The sequence below is a fragment of the Aulonocara stuartgranti genome, assembly GCF_965226115.1.
Source record: "Aulonocara stuartgranti genome assembly, chromosome: 18".
Lineage (NCBI taxonomy): Eukaryota > Metazoa > Chordata > Actinopteri > Cichliformes > Cichlidae > Aulonocara > Aulonocara stuartgranti.
Genome location: NC_138954.1, coordinates 23,703,340 through 23,730,379, shown reverse-complemented (window position 1 = coordinate 23,730,379; position 27,040 = coordinate 23,703,340). Strand labels below are relative to the sequence as shown.

Genomic DNA, 27,040 nt, shown 5'->3' with positions numbered 1-27,040 from the left:
GGCGGTTGTCGCATGTCTTCCCTGCTCTCGCTCCCTCTGCTTTCTTGACACTTTTTAGTGTACCCTTTCAAATAAAGCCATCTTCATCACACAGTTCAGCTTCTTCACCTCTTTTCAGCAAATTGTTCCGCTTCTTCAGCTGTTTTCGGAAGACGATTTTCACTATATGGCATTTACTCGGCATTTTCGCAGGAAATGCAACTTTTGTGAGACAGTATAGCTCACTAGAAATCTAGAAGGGAACACAAACATGTTCAGTGTTGTTGAAAAGTAGCCAACAAAATTGGAAAATGTATTATTGTAATGGCAACGAGGACAGCAGGTTATTGGGGTCGGATGTGGCTCTGGAGGTGAAATGATTCATTCATTAATCCCTGGCTTCTTCTGTTGGCATGTCAATTCGTCCTTTTCATGCCGAACCACAAAAAACTCTCCACTTAATGCAGTGTATCCATCTCTCTCTCTTTCTCTGTGTACATGTGTGCGTGTGTTTGTGTGATAGGAATAGCGATGTATGTACTGAGTAGAAAAAGTACTTTATGATGTTTGCATGTGGATCGATGAGTGGCCTATCATGCGAAACACTTTCAGTGGTCAATAAGAGCACTACATAAATGCATTCTGTGGGTCATCTCCGGTAACAGTTCTCAGTATTACAGTCACATTTGGATACAATTGATTGCAGCACGAGACTTTGCAAGCTGGAAAAGATACTCATTGTTTTCTGGTAAATTGAAGTCTTTTGACACATATTATGCAACTATAAAAGGTCATAAGTTGTTGTTTTTTTTTACTTTATAGCATGCTCTGCTGCAACAACACACACTGTGTTTCATGTGCTTGTGTAACTGTCAACTGATCAAACATGACCTTTTCATGTAGGAGGTCAGGTCAGCTTATAGTCAGTCTTAGGCCATAACACGTCCCATCAAAGGTGCTCTCCTTCACTGTGAACTTCTCACCACTTCTTGACTCACTCTCCTGCAGACCCTACCAATGCGCTGCAATCCCCACCCAGCGGGTAGAGCCTGGGGAAGTTGCACACAGTTGCTGCACACTCTCCTGCCACAGACACTCTTTCAAAAGAGAATCTTAATGTCAAGATTGATACTTCCTGGTTAAGTAGCTTTAACTGCTTTTTCACTGACAGATATTTTATTCACAATTGAACAATATGGCAAATATGTAAATTGAGAAGCTGTACTGCTGTTAACAAAAATATTAGCTCATTTTGGAATTTCATTCCAACAGCACATCTAAAAACATGGGAACGAGGGCAACAATCGGGTGGAGAAAAATTTTACAGCTAATGAGGTTAACTGGCAGCAGGTCAGTGACATGATTGGGTTTAAAAAGTGCATCCTAGAGAGGCAGAGGTTCACCAAGCTGCAAAAAACTGTGTCTACAAATTGTGGAACAGCTGCAGAATCATGATCGTTCAGCATTGGGTTTGGAAAAACACTATCCTGCCAGCCTCTTTATGCACGTACGGGGCCCTAAAATGCAGAAAAAAACCTTCAGATGCACTATAAACATCACATCTAGATTTATACTAACGGATTACTGCTATAACGCAGCACATAAAAAATAGGTGCAAGTACTGTGATGTTTCACTTTTATTTACTTCATAAATGTTTATATGACAGCAGGTATAAAGTAGCACGGCTACAAACATGACAGCAGGGATATCGAAGGACTAGAAAGCCTTTCATTATGTTCCCTTTCTATGAAGAGAGCCATGTGCTCTCCTGTTTACCAGTTGGTAGTGCAGTTTTGATGGGATGCCAGAGAAAGTGTTTATAGAGAAGTCTCAGGATGCTTTATAGCTGACAATGCTGCAAATCTTAGGATAACCTTTTCCTTTTCCTTTTCTACATCATATACATCAAATTTGCATTAAATGACTCCAGAACGGACCTCAGCAGCTTGGAAGGGATGCGGCTTTTTATGAAACATCTGAGGAAGAATGTTCTCAAAAGACAAACCATTTCCTACCCGGAATAAAGCAGATGGTTTACAAACAAAGTGGATCTGGTGTGAGCCTTTTCTCCAAGTGTGTCATACTCGATGTCTGAAAGTGTCTGATGCACGCTTCCTGCTGGCAGCTGAGGCCTGAAAACCTGGAATTACAACATCACTCTGAAAGAGAAGGTTGTAAGCATGCTCTGTCCACAGCAGATGGGATCTCCAGATGGATGTTTGGAGACAGTGAGTCAGCGTAATGTTTTCTATGAGCCCTGTTTTTTCTGGGGGTTTTTTGTTCTTACTGTCTTTGGCATGCTTCATTGCGGGATAAACTTTCGGGTGAATCTCGTATCGAGAAACAAGCAGAAAGCCTTTTTCCAAACTAACAGTCATCCCATTCCAGACACTACTCAGTCTCAGTTATCATAGAAGCAGTCACATGAGAGGCTGCGAGTCTGAGCCACTCTTGAAAAGTTGTAAGCAAACTTTATGCTGACAGAAGCATCCAGCTGATGGTGCTGTCTCGATGTCTGATTCTGTAAAAAGGGGAACATCTCGAAACACACGAATGGCCTCAGTGTGAGGAACTCCACTCCAGATGTGCCTCAGGAATACTTAAATCTGAATCTGATTGGGCACTGGGTAGCTCTTAAGCCTCTGTGGCTCTGAGAGTTGATGACAACGATAACAGGCCCATAATTTGACTTTATTCATCTATTCATTTTGCTCTCATGATTGCACATCTCCAAGTGATATAGTATTATTTCCATATTCCTCACAGTCCTCTTGGCTCCGGCTGGCTGTGCTGTAGCTCCGTCCACTTGCAGAAATGCCAGAAATGTTTTGTTTCCGTGCTCGCTGATATCGTCGCTCTGAAAAAAACGAAACCTTAAGATGCCAGACAAATCGTGTTTGTGCTTTAGTCTGCTGCTGCTTGCCTGGTTCCAGTGACTGCTTAAAAAACATGTTTCTTTGGATGTTAAATGTTAACTAACTTTGGCTGGAGTGTGCTGAACATACAGGTACAGAGTTAATAAAGGGGAGCCTGAAGGTCGGGTGAGAGTGAACCGAGACAAAATGACAGTAAAACACATTCTGAGATGAGCTGCAAAAGATTATTTGTCTCATTTCTAGATATAAGGATGGATAAGCAGAAATGACAGCACCAAATTTAATGCAGTGCAGTGCTAATGAGTGTATGCACACACACACACATGCACACACACACAAAAGCTCTCAAGCAAACAATTCTTATTTCCTGCTTTCCCTAAACAGCTGTTGGTCATAGGTTCAGTCCTGTGTCAGATGTTCCAGCTCCCTAGGTTATTTTAGTTACTCTAGACAGCGCCGGTGTTTAGTTATGAGTCCTTAATCACAGGAGGACCTTTTCTCACTCTCCGGCAATAAACAGAGAGATTGGGTGAGGGAGAAGATGTTGTTGCCTCTGGTCACAGATAGAGCGTGCCATCGTGACAGCACCCATGCTCTCTATAGCTTTTATCTACCTCTGATTTTTATAGTCAGAGGCACTTCATGTGATTCTTCCTGGTGCGCTCAGAGCATGTGAAAGGCAAAGAAGCTGTCTCTGAGGAAATAGGCAACTTCACAACAGATAGCACCTCAGGGAGTGCAGGGGGGGAGGGGGGGGGAGCCTGAGTATGCAAACTTGGGAGTGAGAGTAAGTAAGGTGAGCTCGAAGGCCAAGCCAGGCGACGGCTTAATGTTTATACACAGGCGGAATTTGGAAAGGAAGTAATTATGAAGCACAGTTTGAAGTTGATGAACAATATGTTCCTTAGGATTGCAAGGGAGAGAAGAGGGGGGAAGTAGAGGGATGGAAAGAGGGATAGAGGAGCAGAAGGAGGTAATCTGTCATGCTTCCACTCCCTGTAAATCAGACGTCCATATTTAGTTGGAAAGAGGGAAGGCCTCACAGTAATGTAAACAAAGCCTGGGGGAGGGAAGAAGGCAGGGAGAGTTTATCATCAACACTAATGTTTGAACGGCTAGCACGGCAGTCAGCATGGTCTTTAGGAAGAGACAACAGACAACGGAGCTGATAGAGCACAACTGAAGGTAGAGAGGTAGCTTTTGATTTTCTGAGCAGTCTTGTCTAGTCCATTTTAGATTTCAAAAACAGGTTTTTATTCTTGAGATCTCTGAGAGAATTTTGGAGCAATGATGAGCAGGACCAGATCCTCACCCGTCTCATATGTCATGTCACACAAAAGTCTTTAAACAAACCTGACGACAACATTTTTCAAAGGGAGAGCGAGCAAAGAGGGAGCGATCGCTTGACCACTGACCATCTATCTATTCATCATGAACGACCTGTGCTCCGAGAGCTCCGAGGAAGAACAATCTGAAGTCGATGAGACCCCCCGGGAACAAAAGCTGTCCCGGCTTCCCGTGATTCAGCTCATGTCCAGGACCGTAGGGGGTTCCACGGGAGGATCTCCAAAGGTTTCACCCAAGGATTCGCCGCGCGGGTCTCCTCGAAATTCCCCGCTGCTCTTCAGGAAGCTGCTGATGAACCGCAGCATCAACCTCCAGAGGCGCCGCTTCACCCTGGCCCACACCCCCAGGTAGAGTTTATGACTGCAGCCAAGATGATATAGATGACAGCTGTTGCACTTTGCATTATTCTCACTCAAAATAATGTAAAAAAAAAAGGTTATTTTTCGCAGATTTTGAAGATGTGTTAATGTTATGCAAGTTCTGCTCCAAATCCACCAACTAGGATTCTTATCATTCAAAAGCCATCTATTCTTATCGAATGTTCACATTTAGCACATCATTTAGACATGGATGATGCATATGGAGGGGGGTGGGGGGCTATGTAAGGGTTGTTTGGTGCTCTTTGCTGTTCCTTTTGGTATTTGGTAAAGAACAGCAGCCTTATGGCCAATCTTTACTCCACTTGGTTGGAGATGTTGATGCGTTCAAGTGTATTTTTGTCCAAGTGTTTCACACCACAAAAGTGGTTGCCCTGAAGCTTATCTTATTAAAGTAAGACTGACCACAAGATGTTCTTATATTCATGCCTTTCAGTCATGCCTGCTCTCCTCTGCCAGGATAAAACTAGCCTTTTTTTTTGGTAAGAAAGATCTAATACAAATTTTGTTCTCATGATGTGCATTTTTTTTTAAAGTTTCATTTCCATAAATAGACCTGCCCTTATTTACTGACTGCGTGGTTCCTGCTTGTGTTTAGCTTTTTCTTCTTTCTATGAAATCTGCTAATTATAGAATTCATTCACAGCAAAGCTGCTGATGAGCATTGAGTTTATAATAAGAGACGCTTTTCCAAACCCGCTGTCAGCTTTAGTGCTGAATTACCAGGAGTGTTTTTCCTAAGCTTTGTTCACCTTTTGCTTTCCATCATGTCAGTAAACACAGCTCAGCGACATCCTTGTTGTCACAGGATCAGCAGTTTGTTGTTCCACTTGTTAAGGACACGTTTCAATCTTTCAACAATGTCTTCTTGTTTAACAGCCGCACTTTTTAATCGCTGCACTCGCTGCGAAAGCACGCCTCAAACAACTGGATATTTCCTGCCGAGTTTCAAACACCTTAAATTTATTCTTCCGTTGCAGCGGTCATAAATCTCTTTGGAAACAACGCAGCAGTCTCTCTATCAGGCAGCGCTGCTCTGGTACCTGTTGATAGCTTTAGTTTTATGATCCGTTATTGAATCACGTCAGGCTCATGATTTTATTCTTTTCAGTGCAATTTAAACATTTACCTAGTCCCCCAATTAGATTGCATTTGACCATAACTTCTTGAGATAGGGAGAATAAACAGGACTCAGGCGGGACTGTGTATTTCTCTTCCCTCACACCTGTTGGTGTCCTCAAAAGAAGAGCCTGTTGTGGAAAATTGTAAAGCACTTTAAAAAGCAAATGTCTCCAGTGTGTACTCTGAGCATATAAACACTCAGATGTAGGCACCATGCAAATCGGCGCTGTTGCACGGTGTCTCCAGCTTGTTGCACTGATGTCAGGCACATCCACCTCAGTGAAATCAGATTAAAAGCTCGAGAGAAACTCTAGCTGGTGCTGTAAATTCCTGCCTTACTTTTATTGGCAGGAGCATTCCTACGAGAGCTGGGTGCCCCGTAGGAAATCTAAACATGCAGCATTTAAACGGTGGTGTATTTGACATTGGTGGATATGTTTCTATTTCAGAGTTTATTGTAAACTGTTTAATTGAGCTCGGGGTGTCTGTTAAAAATCTAAATATTAGAGGAAAAGAAGTCAAGTGGACTTCAAGGCTCAGTCTTGATTGTCAGATATCTGGAGGGCAGCGCAGATACTCAACATGTCAGGCTTTGTTTTACACAGCTCTGAGGCCAGGCCATTGAGGAAGTTTCCGCCTGCAGTGTCACAGCTCAAATAAATGGATGGACATGAGTTATTGCAGGATGACTGGCAAGCAGGAAGAATTAAACAAACTGGGGGTCCGGCGGAAAATTAATGTCGCAGGCCGCTCAAATATAGAACGTGCGCGCAAATTTATTTTCACTTTGTGTCTAAGTTGATGAAGTCTCTTTTTCCCCTTCAGAGACACCGAGTCAAAAGGATTTTTTTCCATGAAAAACTTTTAAACATTCAATAAACTTTTTTTTCAAGCCAGCTCTGTGATGACAGGTTTTTTTTTTCCATTCAGTGTTTCAGTCACGTTATATTAATGGAAATAAAAACTGTCCAGAAAACACGCAAATTGTTGCTTTATTTATTGGATGTATTCATTTCTCGAGCAGGAGTTTTTAAAATAAATAAAGCAGCGTTATCACTTGCAACTAAAGTGGTTTCAGTTTGCAGATCGTCGACTGTATTTCTTTTTAGAGAAGTGGCTGTGTAGACAGGTGACAAATTAAAGGGGAAAAAACCAACAAACTAAATCCTAGCAAGGTGTTGTGCCACCATGATCTGCAAGAGCACTGTTCAAGTCTCTGGAACTGATCCCTCCTTCGGTGCTTTGTTTTGATGATAATACTGGAAAGCTTTGAACTTTCCCACAGGTGCTAAACTGCACAGATCCGGTGTGAAGGGAAAAGGATGTGATTGTTTTCATGCTCAATAAACCGTTCAGGGATCCCTCAAGCCCTGCAGATGAGAGCACTTTCATCATGGAAGAGATTACTCCTCTCAGAATACACATTTTCATTTGTCCCCCATTTATAGGTGATGATCCTGACTTATTTCTTTCAATTTGAGCCACTGAAGTAATAATCCTGGGTCACTACTTCCATTAAAACATGGGTACATTGTTTATTTAAACCTTGAGCTTCTGCATATGGGTCATCTGCTCAACCCAGTGAGCTGCGCTCGCAGCCTCGACAGAGGTGTATGTTAAAATAGCAGAAGAAAAACGTGTGGCGACGCTGAGGATCCTCAACATGCATTTCCCCTTCGCTTCCACTAGAGGACATTAAGTTGTGAGATGCGGGCAGAGAGCCTCTCCGGAGGATGCATTTGTGTTTCTCTGATGGATCTGAGTCGGGGAAAGAGACATTTCCTTTGCTGGAGTTCGACTCTGTGGGGACTCAAATATTTTTAGGGGGGAAATGAGATGAAAAATGTTTTTCTAGCCTGATGCTGTTGAGAAATGTTGTTACTGGATCAGAGAAATTTTCTTTTCTTTCTTTCCTTTCAGTCTTGGACTGATAAGTATTAAGAGTAATGGATGGATTACAAACAGTCTTAAGTTTATCGATGTTCCAGCAGAAGGTTTAGCAGCCTGTAGTTGTTTAAGTTTTGCATTTTGATTGTTTCTTTGTTTCTGAGAATTCTTCACTTCCAAGTCGCTTCTTAATTAATTAGTTATTGGAGTAATGACCCCAAAACTGTTTTCCTTCTCATTAGGAAATATTTCCTCTTTTACTAGAAAACTTCTCTGAAATATTTCCACAATTACATGTTTCACTGTACCCCCCCCCCCCCCCCCCCCCCAAAATAAATAAATAAAATGAAATAAATAAAAAAAGATGGACTTATATTTATGATTTTAAAATCATAAAAGCTCAATATTGGAAAAGGAAACCCAATTTTTAGTTGTTGTTTTTTTTTCACCAAAAGAAAAATGATGCACTCTTAAAATTCTTCTTTTTCACTTTAAAACATAAAAAAAATAAATTTTTAACACAAAGTACCTTTAATATTAGTCCACTTTCACAGGCAGTGACCATCATTGTCCACACCCTCTCTCTTTGTGCAAGTTGCTCTCACTCACTCTCTCCCTCTTTACCACACAGCACCCTACCCACCTCTCTCTCTCTCCCTCCCTCTCTCCCTCTCTCTCCCTCTCTCAGTGGAGACAGTGTTGTTGTTTGTTGTTTTAAGCCCCGGTTTGGTCCCACCACTCTCAGGAGAGAAGAGAAGAGAGAGCAGAAGTCTGTTATGGCCCGCTGACTGGGACTACATGGGACAGCCCACTCCAGGGAGCATCTGATGGGATTATAACACTCTTTCCAGCTTTTTTCTTTCTTCCTCCTGCTCAGAATAACTCTACTCATTCTGTTGGTAGTCCACTTTCACAGAGGCAAAACTGTGTTGAGGTTGTCGGACCTGACTTTTAAAGATAAAGAATACCTGGAGGTTGTTGGTGAGGAATTCGGCTTTGACAGTTAGAAGCTCACTTGGACGAATTCAAGCTTGGTGTTTCCTATTTAGGAGTATGAAAGAGAGAGAGAAAAAAATACAAGAGAAGCGTTTATCTTGACACATCTGTGGTGAGCCGAAAGGAGAACCAGTGAGGAATTAGTCCCAGATGAGCACTGACAGCTGACACCATCCTCAGTTTCATTAGATTTGTTTCGGCCCCATACTTTCACATACAGTGAGGCGATATGCTAACTCGCTGTGCGATAGGTCTTTAACAGCCAAGACTCTTTGCCTTTTTAGGCTGTTCACGTGCACACACTCTGAGTTGAACCTTTCTGATTTTCCTTCCAAACAAATGGACATATCCGTACAGCTGGGACCCAAACCAGAACAGCCAGTCAGTTTTTTCTTTCTTATGCACTTTGGTTCATGGATTTTGCACTGAGGTGGAAGTGAATCATTTCTAACAATTAGGTTTTATGTGATAAACGCAGACTCAACAGGCCTGGCTTATTGTTGCTCTCACTCCCATTCTTGCTCCTGTCAGGTGCAGCTCATGAGTTTTGCTGTTTTGCATGTTGCAGTTGTTTTGCATTCGTCCTTCTTGGATCTGTTTTTCCTGCTCCGTCCCGTCAAGGGAACCTGCCTCCTGATGCCATAACTTGTGACGGCAGTCGACATAAAGGAATTTGTGCAGACTCTCTTTCTGATTCCAGACAGTATGGGGGCTTTGCTCGAACGGCAGAAGTTATTTTTCTTTATTGACGCAGAAGCTGGTGCTTTGACGATTCTCTAAACTCAGGCAAACTTTTTTTTGAACCCGCCAATAAAATGATGAATAAGGATTCTCGCTTTTCAAGGAAGATGCACAGCAACTTCTCCACCCGCAGGCACTCATGCATTGGGTATGTATCCAGTTGTGCGTCAGGGGTACTGTGATTGCGATGATCTTTAGTGATGGGCAGTGTAGGCAACACGAGTTTGCAGACATTCAGGAAATATTGGAAGCTGGCTTGTTTCTGTTTCTGGCTGTATATAAATATAAAACACAAGCTGATGGGAAACAATTAGACACCTCGTCTCTGTCATCGCATCATATCGATTTGATCATCTGCTCATTCTTTGTTGTGTATTTTTTCCAGTAGTTGCCATAGTTCATGCTTTAAGGTAAAATGTATTTGACTCAGTGCATGTAATGCTGAATCTGCACCTGTGTGCTGTTTAAAACTCTGGATTAACTTAAATCCAGTCTAATGCCCGTTAAAACTAACGCAAGTGGTTGTGTGTGTGCCAGAGCCAGGGGCTGTTGCTGTTGGGGTGCAGGCCTTGGGTGGCATGCTGGATCAATGTCTATGTTCTCTGACGTCTCTCTTTGTCGTGGGACTCAAGCCAAGCTGTGCTGTCTGCGTTAGGCACGGTATCATCATCATGTGGTGCAGGACTTTTATGTTTTATAAGAGCAATGTCCATACGAGTGGCAGATGTGGGAGACAACATCTGTGTTTTTATGTAGTCCTTTAAATAATCTGTCAAATCTTACAGTACAATCGTGATAACTTACTGGGGAGACTGATGACGTGAACACCCGGCGTAATTGGAGATGTGCGTAATCAGGAAAAATGTCTGATCTACTAAATCTGTGAAAAAGACCACGGAGGACACTTTGTTTCAATTTACAGACATAAAAAAACAAAAGAAAACAAAACAGAGATTTTAAATTGTTAAAATAAGAACTTTGATGCACACCGTGGGGAACCTGGGGACCTAAATGACTCCAGATGTAGTGGGGAGGGTTAATCTTCTTACTAAAAACACCCATTTTGGAGCTGTTGTGGATTCTTTTCTTTTTTTTTTACAGTGCAGTATGCATTGCAGCAAACTTTTCTGAACTCTGGGCATAAGGCATGTGCCTCACGAGTGTCATCCGAACTCCTCCAGCTGTGAGCCTGTTTGGATCATATGAGGAGATCAAAGCAGGAGATTTAAGACCACAGCCAGAAATACAGAAGCACAGAAGGGAACAGAACAAGCCTCTATTCTCTTATTACCTGATTTGTACATTGAACTTTCTGATTGAAAAAAAAAAAGAAACCCTGAAAGCATTTAGGAAGTTTCTCTTTTTAAGCACAAGTAAAGACGGCGACAAGTTTATTTATTGTGCGATAATGAGAAGAAGCCATTGCGACAGGAGTAATAGTTCTGAAATTAATTTAGATAGATATTTGAAATCTTTAGGAAAAATAATATCTCTGCCCTCTTGCCCCACACACACACACACACACACACACGCACGCACACACACACAAACACAGACAAAGGAGTCTGTGTTATCCAAATGTGACCATCACAATAATGACACTCTCATCGTCTTTTGTACTGACAGTACCAGGACACTATTCATCTTCCCCCCCTCCACTTCACTCCTTATAACTTTCTCCACAACACACAACACATTTTTATGGCTTCTCTGGTCGTGTGTTGCATAAAAAAACCCTCATCATGTCGCTGCATTAAGCGAACATAGCCGGAGACGAGAGCTCTCAGACGGTATCATGAGCAGATAGTTTGAGGAGACGCCATTAATGTGAAGCAGGGAGTGATGGGGAGAGACATGGTGAGGTGAAAGTAAGAGATACAGCAGCAATGGCTGACCGAGTGGAAAAAGAAATAATCTAAAGAATGGGGGGAAGGCACAGAAGAGAGGGTGGTGAAGGAGCGATAGGGTGCTTGGGTGGAGATAGGGCGGCTTTTAGCACAGATAACGAGTGCAGTAGTAGACTAAGAGAGACAGCAGGCTCCCAGGCTGAAAACACAATATAACGATACTCTGTAGACATGCTTAGAAATGTTGGAAAGAATAAAAAGGAAAACAAAAAGTGCCATGTAAGGTCACTCAACCAAAGGTTAACAGTGTCAATGTCAGAGGTCCCAATATAGCTGCTCGTCCCCCCTCCACAACAAACACACGCCCAGATTAGTCAATAGGGCCTGTGTGAAGCTGCTCTGTGCGTCACTGCTGTACTCCATATTTTCAGCATGACTGATTTCCCCAATCGCCTCCAGAGCCTCATCGATTCCCGAGCAGCGGCCTGGGACAGCACTAACGCTGCCGAAACTCAGCACCAGCTGCTCTACTGTATTCAGAGTGCGAGAGGACGTAACAGGCCTTTCTTTTATCCAAACTTCAGAGAGGATCATTCGGCAAACAAAAAAACCCCAATAAATAAATAAATATATAAAACAACTTACATGATTGTTTTCCAAGAGAAAGTTTAGATAATTACTGATGAATATTGGCATTTCTTAAAAAACCCCACAAACTTTTTTTCCCAACACAATCTGTGTGTCGACAATACCAGGCCGAATGGTTTGCTACCACTAGAGGGGGAAACCGACTAAGTTATACCGAGACGTGCTGCAGAACGAGCGAGAGTTCAGTGAACGACTGGGAGCTGTGTGCATTTGATGCATTATAACTGTGTTTATAGGCTTTTTTAGTTCCACTAAACAGACTCCATGTTGTGATTGTGTAGTGATGCTGTATTCACTACATTAGATTACGCATTGCTCTGTGTGACAAGCTTTTTGTCTTTCAAATTCACAATTTTACTAATTTGACTACTTTTATTTCTGAATCTCTAGATGAGTCGTTACACATCGAGGGCCATCGCTTTTATTCTTATTCAGTTTGAAGGTTTTAAGAGTCTAAAACACTGCCAGACAAAAAAAAACAAAACTGATCCTCACACTTCACTTTTTACTAAATGGCTGCTTTCCAAACAAAGGTCAACTCTAACAGTGTAGTTACAGGATGATCGGCTGCATTTTTAGTTTCTAAAAAAAGTACATTTATTGTTCAGTGAGGTATTAATTTACTGTATGTATAACTAGTTTTTTCACAAACCTTACTGCAACAATTGTACCCACTACAAACATGGACGTATTTATTGAATATACGAGGGTCACATAGTCGGCCAGAGCGATGACACTATCCTTTCTGTCTGTTCAAAGAAGTTTAGCTACACATTTAACCCTTGAAATGTGATGTTATTATTATTAAGAAAAAGAAGTGCATTTCCAACAATATGTTTCAGCCTTTCCACGTCACATATAAATGCTGCTGTAGGAAATGAAAGAAATGTGTCAGCACGACTGTTTGGACTTAAACTGTAGGAAATACATATGTAACTGTAGGAAATAGATATGTAACTGTAGGAAATACATATGTAACTGTAGGAAATAGATATGTAAAGTTACAGGAGAGAGTTCTGGTAACTCATTGGTTGACTGACTTGTAATTAGAAAACTAAGAAAAGGTCTGTATCAGCAGAAAATGCTATAAAACGTGTGAAAATACAGTAAAAGTCCACATGTTTAAGCCCTCGTTTACATTTCCTAAAGCCATGGAGTGTGCCAGATTTGAGTCTTTAATAGGCCAATTTTAATCCCCAGGGCTTAAGTTTGCCATCCCTCTCTTAGGGCGTATGCAAAGTCCCTTTTTTCTTATTTATTTATTTGTTTTTTGGCAGAAATAAGATTCTTTTTTTCATACATTTTCCTAATTTTTTTTATTCCATAATCACATCCTTGGTAAAGCAGTATTCACCTGAGTGTGCACACAAGCCCATGTGCTTATTAATGTGAGTTTTGTGTGTATGCATTTGTGGGTTTTTCATATGTGTGCGTGTCTTTGTTTGCGCAAGTTTGTCATCCACCCAATCCTCAAATAAAATGAGCCTCAAAAGCAAGCCGTCGTGCTAGCAGATGGCAGCCTAATGAATCATGAGGTGACACACTAGCCTTTACTACAGTACACGGTGTAGCATGACGTTGACATCACAGAGACGCCGAAAGTTAAATATAGGCCACAAGCAACAGCCAAAGCCTGACACCTGGTGCTGCTTCTTTGTTACATGCTCAATATTTTTGATGACATTTAGCCTGTGAAGAAATAAGTTGAACTGCCTGTTTTTTGGGAGGGGTTTTGTGTTTTTTGTGAGGAGGGGGTGGTGTCAGTTTTGCAGTTCAGGTAGCTGTGAAGATGTGTAATTGATACGTATTCAGCAGCATGTAATTCCTTTAAAGGAAGCAGTTAGTTTTGTGAATATTCCTTCCTGGTGATCCTGTTACATGCCGTGTGTGTATGTTTGTGTGCAGCTGCTTTAATAACACTGCTAAACTTTGCTGTGCCAATCTCAGTCAACACATTTAATTTACGACAAAAAAAGTGTATAAAAGCTTAATTTAGAACATTTCCACTTGATTTGACATGAAGTCTGGGTGTGAAGGTGTGTTCACACCCAGATGTTCTGCACCGGCAAATTTAGGAGGACAGCATGTGACGTCTAACATCTGTGTGATGCGATCAGTGCAGTTTACTTACAGAGCATTTCCTTGCTTCTACAGCGCAAGATATAGAAGAACAAACTGTTTGCAACCATCTGTTTTAATTTTGTTGGAATGAGATCATGAAGCATTGAGCAATGAGAGGGCATTACTTAATTGCTTTTAACTCTTTTTTTGGAAGCAGTGTGGCTTCCACACATACCCACATATTCAATTTGAAGGTCATTTTTCACTTGATTGAAGCTTCTATCTAGGACTAGATGTTATGCAGGTGTGTAGATTTGTCATCTCTGGATGACAAAGGCAAATAAAATGTACATCTTTTGGAGAACTATGTCCTACATATTCTGCAATTTAAATATGTCCTTTTTTGCATTTTTTTAAAATAAATATTTTGGGTTTTTTTGCATTCATTTAAACATCTGGTTAGTTTTAGCTACTTTTACAAATCAGAGACGGTGTGTTCGCTGACAGTCGGCTACTTTGACACACAGTACTCCTCGATGACTTCAAAACAGCTCGTTATTCAAGAATGTTAACCATTCGTTCGTGCGTCCAACACATGATGTCACGAGGCTTGCTTTGCAAATAGTGGACTATTAAATCCACCACTGAAAGTTCAGCCAGAATCTACCATTTTGTGAGTTCCAAAAGTGACATTGTAACATCGATTCGGCCTTGGCATCCAAGCGCTTCGGAGCTCGACTCTCTTAAGTGGGGAAGTGAAGACACTGAGCAGAACCAAACATTTAATGTCTGTCTTTCTTCAGACATCAAGTCTCTTCCACCACCAGTGACGCAGATTCATGAAACACTCTGAAATCCTCTGGTATGCTGCCAACCAGCAAGTGTGTGTGTGTGTCTGTGTATTCATGTCCACTCTAGATTACAAAGAACAATGCTCTTGCACCGTGTTGTATAAGCACTTTCAATTCTTCTAACTGCACATGAAAACAATTTTCCTGTCATGAAAACGTGTCAGAAAGTGCAGAGCCTGTAAAGTTTAATTCATAGCACAGTCTCATCCCGCTTGCATCAGGACACTGTTCATCCCACAGGGGATCGAGTCTTCCCTTTCATAAGCCTGGCTTGGACGCTAGTACAATATTTGTAGTGTATAAATTCACAAAGGATATTTGTGAATACAAGCAGGAAACTAGACTTAGATTTGGTGACTCCTTCATCAAATAATGATGGATCTGATTCTAATACTCTTCCACAGTCGTTCCTGCTCACGGCTAAATTTGAATTCACCGTAGTCGGTGTGATTGGATTTATAAGCTGTGACCGTTCCTAGTTCAGTCTCGCCGCAGCTGTAATGCAAAGCAGTATTGTATGTCTGTTCAGATTGTGGTTACGATTGGTCCTTTTTGTGTGCACCTCTTCAGATTTCCTTAAATGGAAGTTTTTCTTGACTACCGCAGACACAGAACCTTTGTATTATAGTAAAGGGTCATATCAAATACTTTGACTGCATGAGCAAACACTGCAGTTGTAATTTGTCTGTGCTGTGTGTGTGTCTCAACCAATGGAAATATAAAGTTGTAATATAAAACCAAGGCGTATGAAAAAAAAAAATGAAACGACCTTTCTTCATTTAGGGTAATAAGATTTTCATATGTATGTAGCAGAGCAGTGGTCCTGTGATGTGTTTTAAACCCTCTGGCCTCTGAAAGGAGCCTGGTTCATATTAAAGGAAACTATTGAGTCTATATTGTGATACTTTTATTTCCTTGCATTTTCTTTTCCATTCTCACCTATTGTCTCCGTGCTAACGGTTGTGAATTCCATGATGATGAAGTGATGCTATTGATTGATTTGCCAATTTAATTGAAGCATATCATAGCGCAGAATGAAGCACAATGCCATTTATGGGCATGTGTTTTGTGTAGCTTGACAGTAAGTCGTCATTCCTCGGGTCATTCTATGTCTGCTGGGGTTTTCGCTCGTCCTGGTTGTAGCTATGAGTTTTTTTTGCTCACGATTCTTGCGTTTTAAACAACAAAGTTATAGGCACACAAACACATTTCTGATTTCTAGCTAGCAGCAGGTGGTTTTGCAAAGATTCAAGTAGCTTGAAGATGTTATCAGCAATGTCTGTTATCACACTTTTTAATAGCTCCTGTTGGCTTGTTTTAAATTTAAATATTGACAAAAAAAAAAAGACTGACATAATTTCATTAACATGAATTCATCCTAATCTTAAAATAGCTTCTTTTGGTCATTTAGCTTACGTGCTTTCATTGAACGTAACAATGCAGTGCTGTCTCGTGCAACACCGACCGTGGTTATTCAACTTTAAAATTTCATAAACAGAATGAGCAAGTGACCAATAGTGTAAACTAACCTCTTCTAAGGCTGGGGGCTACACAGTGGGGAAATGTTACACAGGTGCGTATGCAACAAGCATATACATGGTGTGCAGCATTGTGAAAAGGGAGGGGTGATGATTTGGGCTCATTTTGCAGACCTGGGCACTTTGCAATCACTGAGGCAACCATGAATTCCTCGATATAAGTATTCTAGACTCAAATGTGATGCCATCTCTCTGTGAGCTCAAGCTTAGCTGAATTGGGTTCCACAACAGGACAATAATCCAGGGCACAAGTGGTAAATCTACAACAGAATGATTTAAAGAGAAAAGAGTTGAGGTGGACCTCAACTGGATTAAAATGCTGTGGTGGGATCTTAAGTGAGTTGTGCAAACCTCCTTGAACTGAAACAGCAAAGAAAAGTGGGTCAAATTGTTGGTGTGGAGGAATTTGATGAAGTCATATAGAAAGCAGTTACCTCAAATTATTGCAGATAAATGTGATGCTGAATCATGGGGTGTACAAAGTTTTTAAGAGGAGTGCATAGATTCCTGTGAAGACTTCATTTTTCACATGAGTGCTGCAAACAGTACAGTTTAATAGTATTAATACTACAAGCATATAGTTAATGATGAGCTCCTTGGTTTACAAATAACATGGATATGCTAAGAACTGCAGTTTGTGCCAGAGCAGATTAGAGGCTGATCGATTTATCAGCGGAACGACGTTATCAGCAAATATTCTCTATTTGTTTATCTATTTTTTATTTATTATGGCTCATAAATGCAAATGTAATGATTTATGGTATGACGATAACATCTTACGAGTGTTCATATTCTCTAGTTTGTCCACCAGAGGGCACTCTGCAAAATTCCGTGTTGGCACCAACCTGCTGATCCAAGCAGAGTCGGCAGAACATAAATGAGTAAATGAAAAAGTACACAAAACAACTCTGCTTTTGTTTTTTATGTCTGAAAAAACAGAAAATATCAGCGGATATATTGAAATATCAGATATTTAAATCACCAAATATCTGTATTGGTCCTAAATATCTTGTATCTGTTAGGCAGAGCAGATACACATGTTGTCCATGAATTGCTTCTACTTCTTTGCTTGCAGTTTTAGTTAGTTTAAAAAAATATATACTTATTAAAAAACACCACAGTTCATATCTTTAGGCTGCAATGTCCTATAGTCCAGCTTTAGCACCTGGTCAGTGGATACTATTACAATTAAAACTGATATTCAGTACCAAATGCTCTCTAAATTGTAACAAGGAATTATCAAATTATTAAAAATTTTACAAAGCTGTTTGTCCTCAGTGAAAAACAACCACATTTAATCTGTCTCTGTCTGTAAAATAGCTGCCTCGTGTCTCATTTTGCCGATTTCTTGTTAAATATTCTTCTATGAAAGATTTCGTTTGGAGACAGAAAGTTAACCTAAGCTAAGGTTTCATATTTACTTTTCACATTTATGCTCTTCAAATACACAATCTGTTTAGGTCATGGGTGACCTTGCGTGTGCCTAAGCCTGTGCATGAGTACATATTGTGTGTGTGTGTGTGTGTGCTTGTGTGTGTGTTCTTCGTTCTCAGCAGTCCGTGTCCCAAGAGCTACTTATTGTAATACCGTATCACACTCATCCTGCCATCAATCTCTTTACCTAACACATACATGGCCTCCCCAACACACACACACACACACACACACACACACACACACACACACACACACACACACACACACACACTGTGCCCAACGAGAGAGTGCGATCCTGCAGTGGTATTAAGATTGTGTAAGAGAGAGAGCAGGAAGGGGTTAAAATGTCTATAACATTTAGGGAAGGCAGGGACTGTGCTGGCTCTTCTCCCGCCCCTTTTCTCAGCTCTGACCTCACTCTGAAACTTGCTCCCCTTTAAGTCTAATGCATACACACACACACACGCAGGCACGCATGCACACACACACACACACCTAGAGACACTTGTTGAGTCACATGCCTGCATACACACTTGTTCAGCAGTGCACACGCTCACCAACACACACATTTACACAACCAGCTTGTACAGCTCTGTGCACATTCTGTGGCACGTCTGAACAAAAAGTACACACACACACACACGCAGATGACAGGACTACTGTGACAGACTGGAGCAGGAGAGCAAGTTTGTCCAGGGAAAGGAAATAAGTCTGTTTGTTCGGTGATTAAAGGTGTAGCAGCCAAAGGGGGTAGGAGGAAGCACAGGGAGAGAAACAGAAGACGAGTGTGTGAGAGAGAGAGCAGACAGACAGAAAGGGAGAGGGGGAAGAGGGCAACAGTGTAGCGTTACATTTAGACCCAGAGCAAAGACAAGATGTACATGGGGGACCGATTAATGGAGCTCTGCTGAGAGTGATGAAAAGCTTTTTCTACAGCCTGCAAGGCAGACAGACGTGCAGCTGGGAGAGTGCAGCCTGGAGGAATTCAGGTGATCAGGACAGATTACATTCAAAAATTTATACGTATCATCCCAGAGAAAGCAAATCTTCACCAGAATACAGGAGCGACAGCTTCGCCCGGGGCGGCAGATTCCATCGTGCCATTTATCCTGGCACTCCTCTGGAGCCGCTGGTCATAGTGCTGGTGTCCACTCCTGCCAGAGGTAATGCCACCTCCCGGGAAGCCGTGGAGAGCTGGACAGCCTGATCGAGCGAGACAGACGAGGAAGCGGGACGGACTTTACAGAGATGAGAGCGGCCACAAGCTGAGGAGAACCAAGAGAGGGAGACAAGCGGAGTCGCCAAGAAGAGGAGGGTGAGGACGAGTTACAGAGAGTAGGCTAAAGAAAAGATGAGTGTGCCAACGAACTGTGGGTTCTTTTACTCTGTGGAACGGAGTATCACAGTGCGGAGTGGGAACATATGGGGATCACCGTGTGCTGTCAACAGGCCTATTGACATCATGCAGAAACGCAGGCGGTAATTAAGAGCTATGTTATTTACTCTCGGTGCTTTTGTCTTCCTTTTTTTTCATGTCTTCTTTCATCTCTTAAACACACAGACATACACAGCAAACGTGTCATTATGCAGATGTGCATGAAGTTGTGGAGCATGGGTCTACTGGTAAAACTGGCTTTTATTGAAACCAAAGTTTATTTCCAAGTACCTAAAACACTGCATCGCTCGTAGGGTATCACTGTCTATTTTTTTCTTTTAGATCCTTATAGTTCAAACAGGAACATACAGGAGTGACTCTAATGGGATTAAAAAAACAAACCTCTTTTTTTGTACTGTATATCTGAATATGGAAGTGTTTAGACTTCAAACTATTTTTATCAGCTGCAATATTCACAAAAACATTTTTTCTTTATCAGTTGTTTTGGTCCAAATCAGCATTTCCTTAAATATATATATTGTTTTAATCACATTTCCTCTTCAGCCACTTTCAGGCATTGTTCCAGATGAGAACAGTGCCCGCTGTCGTGTCTTTTTTTTCATTATGAAGACATCTTGCAGCTTTCAACAAGAGTCAAACTAAGAGAGGGGAAAGGGCTTGTGAAAGTATTAGCTTTTGGATCATTTGAATATTGCAGTATATCCTGGTTGGGGGGGAAAAAAAACAAAAATTCTGGTTGCTGTCCAGATATTTTTTAAATTCATAATTACCACCGTGGCTTATCCAAGAAGGTTTTATAATGTGTTAGGCAGAAAGCAGTACACAAGTCCAACTGTAATTTCAAATGTGTGTGAGAGATTTAATGCAGACTATACAGTGATGGAGTAGTGAAGTGGAGCAATTATGTAACAGGTTTAATACCTTTACAACAAAAATGGTAAAATCGGAGAAAACACATCCACACACTCTTCATCATTTGGATTTCACTGCTTTACCGAATACCTGCTGCCCTTCAGAGATGCAGATTTTACATGGTGGCTTACTTAATTCATGATTTTTGCTGCTGTAGCAGTGAGCCGGCCTGTTTCTGTTACACATTAACAAAGTTTTCATGTGAAGGAAAACGTCAGGATGTTTTTTCTGTGTGTCTCGCACATCAGTTTAAGAAATCCTGTTTCGTAACGCAATACTTTTTTCTCATTAAAGCTTATCTATCTGACATGCAGCTTGAATGCTGCTGTCCTTCTCATAGGAAAAATTCCCGCAGAACTTTTGTAATTTCACACATAATCCTCAGTGCCAGCAGGGAGGCTCTGAAGGAGGACTCGGAGATAAAGCCGTGTTTACATTACTGTCCTCTGTCCTGTTTCTCAGGCTGGGTCTTTGTTTATCAGATGTAACGCAGAACATTTGTGAGCAGTGGTGCTTTTAACGGTCAGTTGCCCCATATGATTTCATTGCTCTTGGGGACCCGTGCCAGGAAAAGCAACTGACTTCTACTCTTAAACAAGCAAAATTACCTAAAAATGTCAAACTGTGGAGACACTGGACGTTTGCTCATTACGTTGCTGCTCGAATTACTTCCACCCGTGGATCTAAAAAGGTCAGAGCTTTACGAGCAGCAGTCTTTGCTGGAGTAGATCTGTAAATGTGCTCAAAGAGGGGAATCAGAAACCGGGAGGTAGAGATCTTTATTTGGATTGAGTTATTTTATCTGGGAGGTTGTGCTGGTGATGCTGATGGAAGAACTGACTCTTGCTGGAGCCCGAGTTCCAATAAATGGCCTGTTTTCTTTCAGTAATTTGTTACAGGAAGTCCAAGCAGATTAGAAACACATGAGATTATCAGAGACAGCCTTATGAAGTATATGCATTTATTTTATAATCAGTAGTATAAACCATTTTTATGCTCTTTATATCTTTTTTCATACCTCCCCTCTTTTTTTTTATCCTCCCTTTTGTTATTTCTTAGCCAGTCCACATAAAGTAGATCACAGCTGATATCTATGGAGCCAGTGCAGACACTCTGATGTCAGCCTCGGCTCCTTTTGTCTATAAAATATAGTCATGCATGAGTAGATTCCCACATAGGCATGAGATGAACTGACAAATTAAACCTGCATGGGGAGGAAGGATATAAATCTGCAGCGTTTGACATCAGACACCAAACTTAGAGCGTCTCATGTGGCCGCAGTGCGTGATTTAAAGGCCAATTATCTCACTTAACTGCAGAAGAAAACATGAAAGTAGGCCTTCGACTTAGATGGATATGTGTTGAGGTTATGCATGTTTTTACATGTCTGTGAGCGCAGCAGATAGAAGGGTTGGTGCTTTTATGCATGCCATGCTATTTTCTTTAAGTTGGTGGGTGAGTGCTGACGATATTTTTGCGTCCGGTGGTGGTTACTGGTTTCTCCTTTCAACTGTTTTAAACTTTGCTGAAACGTGGATAGAGAAATTCCCACGCAATTCATGGGACAGTCGCAGCTCATCGGCGTGTAAAGCTTTTTTAATTTGAATGTTGTGGAAGTAATATTCGCCTTAAGGTATTAAAATAGCCTGTTAGGCACGTCTACTTTAATTATATTTGCTTCTATTTTGCTGAGAACAGCATGATTTTGGAGAGGGGGCCACAATAGCTGTAATGGTTAGCACCAACACCTCACATCAAGAAGTTCCTGTGTTTGAATCCGCCTGGCTGGCTTCCTCCCACGGTCCAGAACTTCCATGTTAGCTTAACTGGTGATTCCAAAGTGGCTGTAGGTGTGAGTGGTTGTCTGTCCCTCTTTGTTAGCCCTGCAACAGATCGACGACATGTCCAGAGAGTACCGCGCCTCTTGCTCTGTGATAGCTGAGATAGGCTCCAGCCCCACGCTGACCCTGAGTTGAAGTGGAAAAAGATGGAAGAATTGGGTGAATTTATAAAAATAATAAGACCAAATATAAAAACTGGCAGACAGAGACAGCAACAAACTATTTTAATAATACAGAATTTCATCTTCAACCTTTCAGCATGCTGGGGCCCAGCTGGGAGCTTCACTTTTACTCCCTAGTCAAACTTAAAGCCAAACAGTTTTGGAGCTCGCATGCAAGTCAAGGTATAGTAAAAATAAATGCAACACTGTGGTAACTGTAGTTGCATTGTATGGCATGGTAACAATATTTCTGAGTCGGTAAAAGTGGTTTGACTTCATCCCTTATTATGGAAAAATAGATGATGGTGGTAATTCTATTGCAGTGGGTCACAGTTAGTACATTTTTACATTCATGGTGATCTCAGGGTGAATCCCTCACAGCAAACTTTAAAAGCAAACTTTTAAACTGACCAGCGGAAATACCTGCAAAGTTAATCGTCCTCAGCAGGACGTTTATGGCTCTTTTTCTTTGTACCTCTCGTGGGTAAAAGGTTTACGTTGTTATTTTCTGCATAACAAATCACAGAGCCCGCTCTTGTTGTCGGGTCGAAAATTAAAAGCTGGGTGATTAGCTCCATCGATTCGAGCCGTTTCTCTTCTCCCCCTCTCTCGAGCCCATTTGCAGGCAGCTGTGTGTCCACAGGCTGTTGATCTAGTTTACCTCAGCCGTGTCAGCAGAGGGCTGCGCGCAAAATTAACAGTGACACGGAATATCATGCAGGTTTGACAGTGATGGAAGGGATGGAAAAATCCTAAAGATTATTTCTAAATAAACCACTGATGGCAAATACAAGTGTGGGCTTTGTTAGGTGTTTGGGAGTTATGCTCAGGGTAATTTAATATAAATTAAGTGCGTTACAATGCTGACAGTTTTGGCAGTAAAGCTGAGCTTTAGACGTGCGTTTTTAGAAACCCAACACTCTCCCCTGTCAGTTCAACCTGGGAGGAGAGGAGGAGGAAAGAGAAATCTTCATCTGCCTAATTTATCAACGTCTCTAAGTGTGAATGTTGGATCCACTCTAACGCTTTAGATGCCAACTCCTGTTAAGTAGTTTCTAGATAGATGTTTCTTGTTACTGCTTCATTTACGTACACAGACTCTTGTCTTTGAGATAATCGCACAACACTTGTGCCGGGGTCAAATATTATCTGACTTTGCCAGGTCACTGCGGGCTTGATAAATGAATCCAAGCTTTCAGTCGCCGTGCTCATTTGCAGAAGTGATTAACTCATCTTGTGCCCGCTACGCTTCATAACTCTGACAGGTCCTGGCGAAGTAGAGGAGGTTTCTCAGCCAAAAGCCACTTTGTCGTAATAAATGTCTCCTGAAAGTCTTTCCAAAGCATTTCTTAATTCATCAACGCTTCCTAGTCATGGTGTGGCCCACGGGGGAGTGAAGTGACATGGACCATCTGTCTCAGACGGAGGCAGCAGGTCCGCTGATGGGTTGCAGGCCCGAGGCGCACAGACGAGCATGGCTGTGAAACCGCTCTCTTACCTGTGTTTTTAAATGGACACGTGAGTTGAAGACTACTTTGTTTCAGTAGCCGGTGATGACCTCACAGGAAGAGTCATCATGCAAAGGTTACTTATATTTAAAGATGTGGCCTGTATGTGTCTTGGCAGCCGGGGGGATCAGTCCGCCAGGGCTAGATTATATCTCTCGGTTGGCCTGGGAACGCCTTGGTGTTCTCCCGGTTAAGCTGGAGGAGGTGGCTGGGGAGAGGGAGGTCTGGGCTTCTCTGCTTAGGCTGCTGCCCCCGCGGCCGGCCCCGGATAAAGCGGATGAAGATGGATGGATGGATGGCCTGTATGTGCACTTCAGTTTGTTACAAAGCATGAAAACCACACAGGGTTCTGAAATTGTGTCATTTTCTTCATAAAGAGGAATCAGGTTGCTTGATACAGGCATGAAAATGTGGGCAATACATTAGTATGTAGCCCACTGACTTGTGTTGAATAAATTATTTTTATTGGAAAAGAAGAAGCGTAAAGTTTTTTGTCTTTACTGTCTTGTCTATTTTATTTACAGCTTATAATTATACCCAAAGTGCTTTAGAGACAGGAACATTTACATTCCAGGTCTCCAAAAAAACACCTTCAAAATACATGAAAAGCTGAGAGGTGTATTTTGTTGTGTTTTTTTTTTCTTTTTTCTTTTTGCCTGTCCCATTTGGTTCTTTAGCCATCAGAATTGTTGTCTGAAGACCAACAAGGATACCCAATGGATTTACTTTGCCAAATGGATCATCGTGGCATTGCTGTATTGGTCCATTTGATCGACCTTTGTTTTTATTATTTATTATATTTTATTTTCAGATGTTACAGACGGGACAGACATGAGTGAGGGATAGGAAAGGGAGAAAGAAAGAGGAAGGAAAAGAAAAACAGAAGGGGAGAGGGACAGTGAGAAAGGGGGGAGAAAAAAAATCTCCTGGATCACCTGTTGAGAAAAGAAGAATAGAAAACAAGCAAAAAAAACCCAAAGCAACATACTAAACACAACGCCATCGCATTAATCTAGCTAAGTGTAAACAGCAGTAAATACTAAATATTCAATGTTGTTGTGCAGCACGCAGCCAAGAAAGGTGTAATTTAAGTCTACGAGCAGTGAACACCCGTGTGCATACCTATTTTGTTGTGTTAACAAACTGAGTGATTTGTTGGTCATTAAAATACGTTCAGAATTTACAAACTTAATGATGATATTTTTAAGTACCTTATTTTTATATTTTTATCCAGAAGTCTGTTGACACTGCAGAGACCGTGGATGCACATCCATGCAGCCCTGTACTGATTGTGTGGCTTGTAGGCCTCTCCGGGCCTCTCTGCCTAACAATTACGCGACCAGGTTAGGTCCTTCCGGGTAAACGAGTCCCCTACAGTCTTTTGCAAACCTTAGGTTGGATCTTCTTTCCTCCTTTCTTGTTTGTGCAACTCCAGACCTGCCCCCTGCATTTCACCCCGGCTGCCATTTTCAGTTTGTAGGTCGCTTGATGTCATCCTACATTTGTGACATTCGACATTCAAATGAGCTGTGAGTCGTCCCTGACAGTTGTTTTCACCCTCCTCTGGTCTGAGGTTTGTTGTTAGCAATATTGCTTGTTGTTGTTGTTTTAATGAATCATTTTAATGTGGAAACAATTACGTCTATGAGTAAAGCTGGAATTTAACCCTTTGTTGCCTCACTTAAAACTGTTTGTTTCCAATGCTTTGCTTGATTAATAGTATTTTTTCCTTTGAGGTGCTCCTATCACTGGTCTTTGCTGTCAAGTTTGTTATTTAGAGGAGCGATGGCCACAGCAGTGGTTTTTAGACTTTTCCTCATTAAATGAAATTTGGTTGAAGTTAGATTAGAGATTAGATAAAACTTTATTAATCCCTCGGGTGGGTTCCTCTGGGAAATTCGGTTTCCAAATAGCACAGCACCGACAGAAGTTACAGAATGTGAGCAGATACCATATATACACATATATAAATACAGAGACATATATAAATAAAGAGTATACAAAAGGGATAAATGGAATAAATAGGAATAAGAATACAAGGGAATTGCACATTCAAGTATTGAAGTTTATTGCAATGTTGGATATTAACAAAAAGTATTGCACTACAGCTTAGTTGTTCCCCCCTCCTTTGTCCTCCTGTTTCCCCTCCCTCTCCCCTCCAGAGAGGAGTTAAACAGTTTGATGGCGTGTGGGACAAAGGAGTTTTTAAGTCTGTTAGTTCTTGTCTTTGGGAGAAGCAACCTGTCACTGAACAGACTCCTCTGGTTGTTTATGGCCGTGTGCAGAGGATGCCCAGCATTGTCCATAATGTCCAGCAATTTTAGTGTCCTTTTCTCTGCCACTGTCACCACAGAGCTAGCCTTCCTGATCAGTTTTTCCAGCCTGGATGAGTCCTTCTTTGCTGTGCTGCTCCCCCAGCACACCACAGCATAGAAAAGTACTCCAGCAACCACTGACTGATAAAACATCCTCAGGAGCTTCCTGCAGATGTTAAAAGACCTCAGCCTCCTGAGGAAGTACAGTCGGCTTTGGGCTTTTTTATACAGGTGCTCTGTGTTGCATGACCAGTCCAGTTTGTTGTCCACCCACAGCCCGAGGTACTTGTTGACCACCTCCACCTCCTCTTCCACCTCAAGTTAATACCATGAGGTGGACTTGCATTGAAGTGGCTTTTAACTGCATGGAAATACTGATTTATTTATTATTTAAAATCTGGAGTTAAAGTTAGAGGTTTTCCCATGCAAGGAGTCCTTTATGTATGTGTATGACCCACTGTTCACTTGCAATTTAAACAACAGTTCGCAGTGAAATAGAGGTCAGCTACATATCTATCTTTTGCCAGCAAGATATCCACACATCATTCTACAGCTTGTCGCTCTAACAGCGAGTTTCTCTTTCGGGGTTCATTCAAGGAAAGGCAAAGAGGAACATTTGAAGAAAATGGAATGTGTTTGCAGTGACAGATTCCTTATGCAAGTTCAATTTCATAGATTAGGCACAAAATATGCCAAAAAAAATATCTGGGCAATTTGGCTGCACTGAAATTGTTGGAATTCTTGCAGCTGACAGCGCTTGTGTAAGTGTAACTTAAAACCATTTGTTGGAAAAACGAGTATTTCCTTCTTCCACAGCACCTCTGTGACATCTCACCACTGCCTACACTGTATCAGCTAACTGATGACTGACAGCAAGATTGTCCTCGGCAGTCATTTCACATTGTAAACGGTATCAGAGCTCCACATCTAGACTTTATGTTGTTTTTCAAAGGAAGAAAAATATTGGGGGAAGACAGCTGGGTGACTGAAGCCATCAGAGGGAAAGTCCTGAGGAACCTGCAGTGTTTTACCTCTGACACTCATTTTCTCTAAGTTAAATAAATGCTGTTTGACAAATGTAATGTAATACTGCATGAGTGTGATATATGTATAAATCCTGGTAGTTATTCACCTTGACCGTAGTGAGGAGGGAATCCATCCTTCCAGACTTTGCACACAGTCATTTCCGAGCAATCAGT

The 27,040-nt window shown here is 41.5% G+C and overlaps 1 protein-coding gene across 7 annotated transcripts in view; it reads left to right on the top strand.

Moving 5' to 3' along the window:
• The window catches only part of pde4ca (phosphodiesterase 4C, cAMP-specific a), a 48,519-nt gene that overhangs the window by 2,676 nt on the left and 18,803 nt on the right, over window positions 1-27,040 (top strand). For 2 of the 7 annotated variants that reach the window (XM_082514864.1, XM_082514863.1), the window contains exon 1: window positions 3,962-4,550. The exons of 1 other annotated variant lie outside the window; for it this stretch is intronic. In XM_082514864.1, the coding sequence (XP_082370990.1) occupies window positions 4,288-4,550 (263 nt within the window). In that variant the 5' untranslated portion in view covers window positions 3,962-4,287. Of the gene's footprint in view, window positions 1-3,961; window positions 4,551-8,338; window positions 9,475-18,182; window positions 19,188-20,514; window positions 20,708-27,040 lie in introns of those variants that run through there. 4 more of the 7 variants (XM_082514868.1, XM_082514865.1, XM_082514866.1 and 1 more) reach the window with 4 other exon arrangements.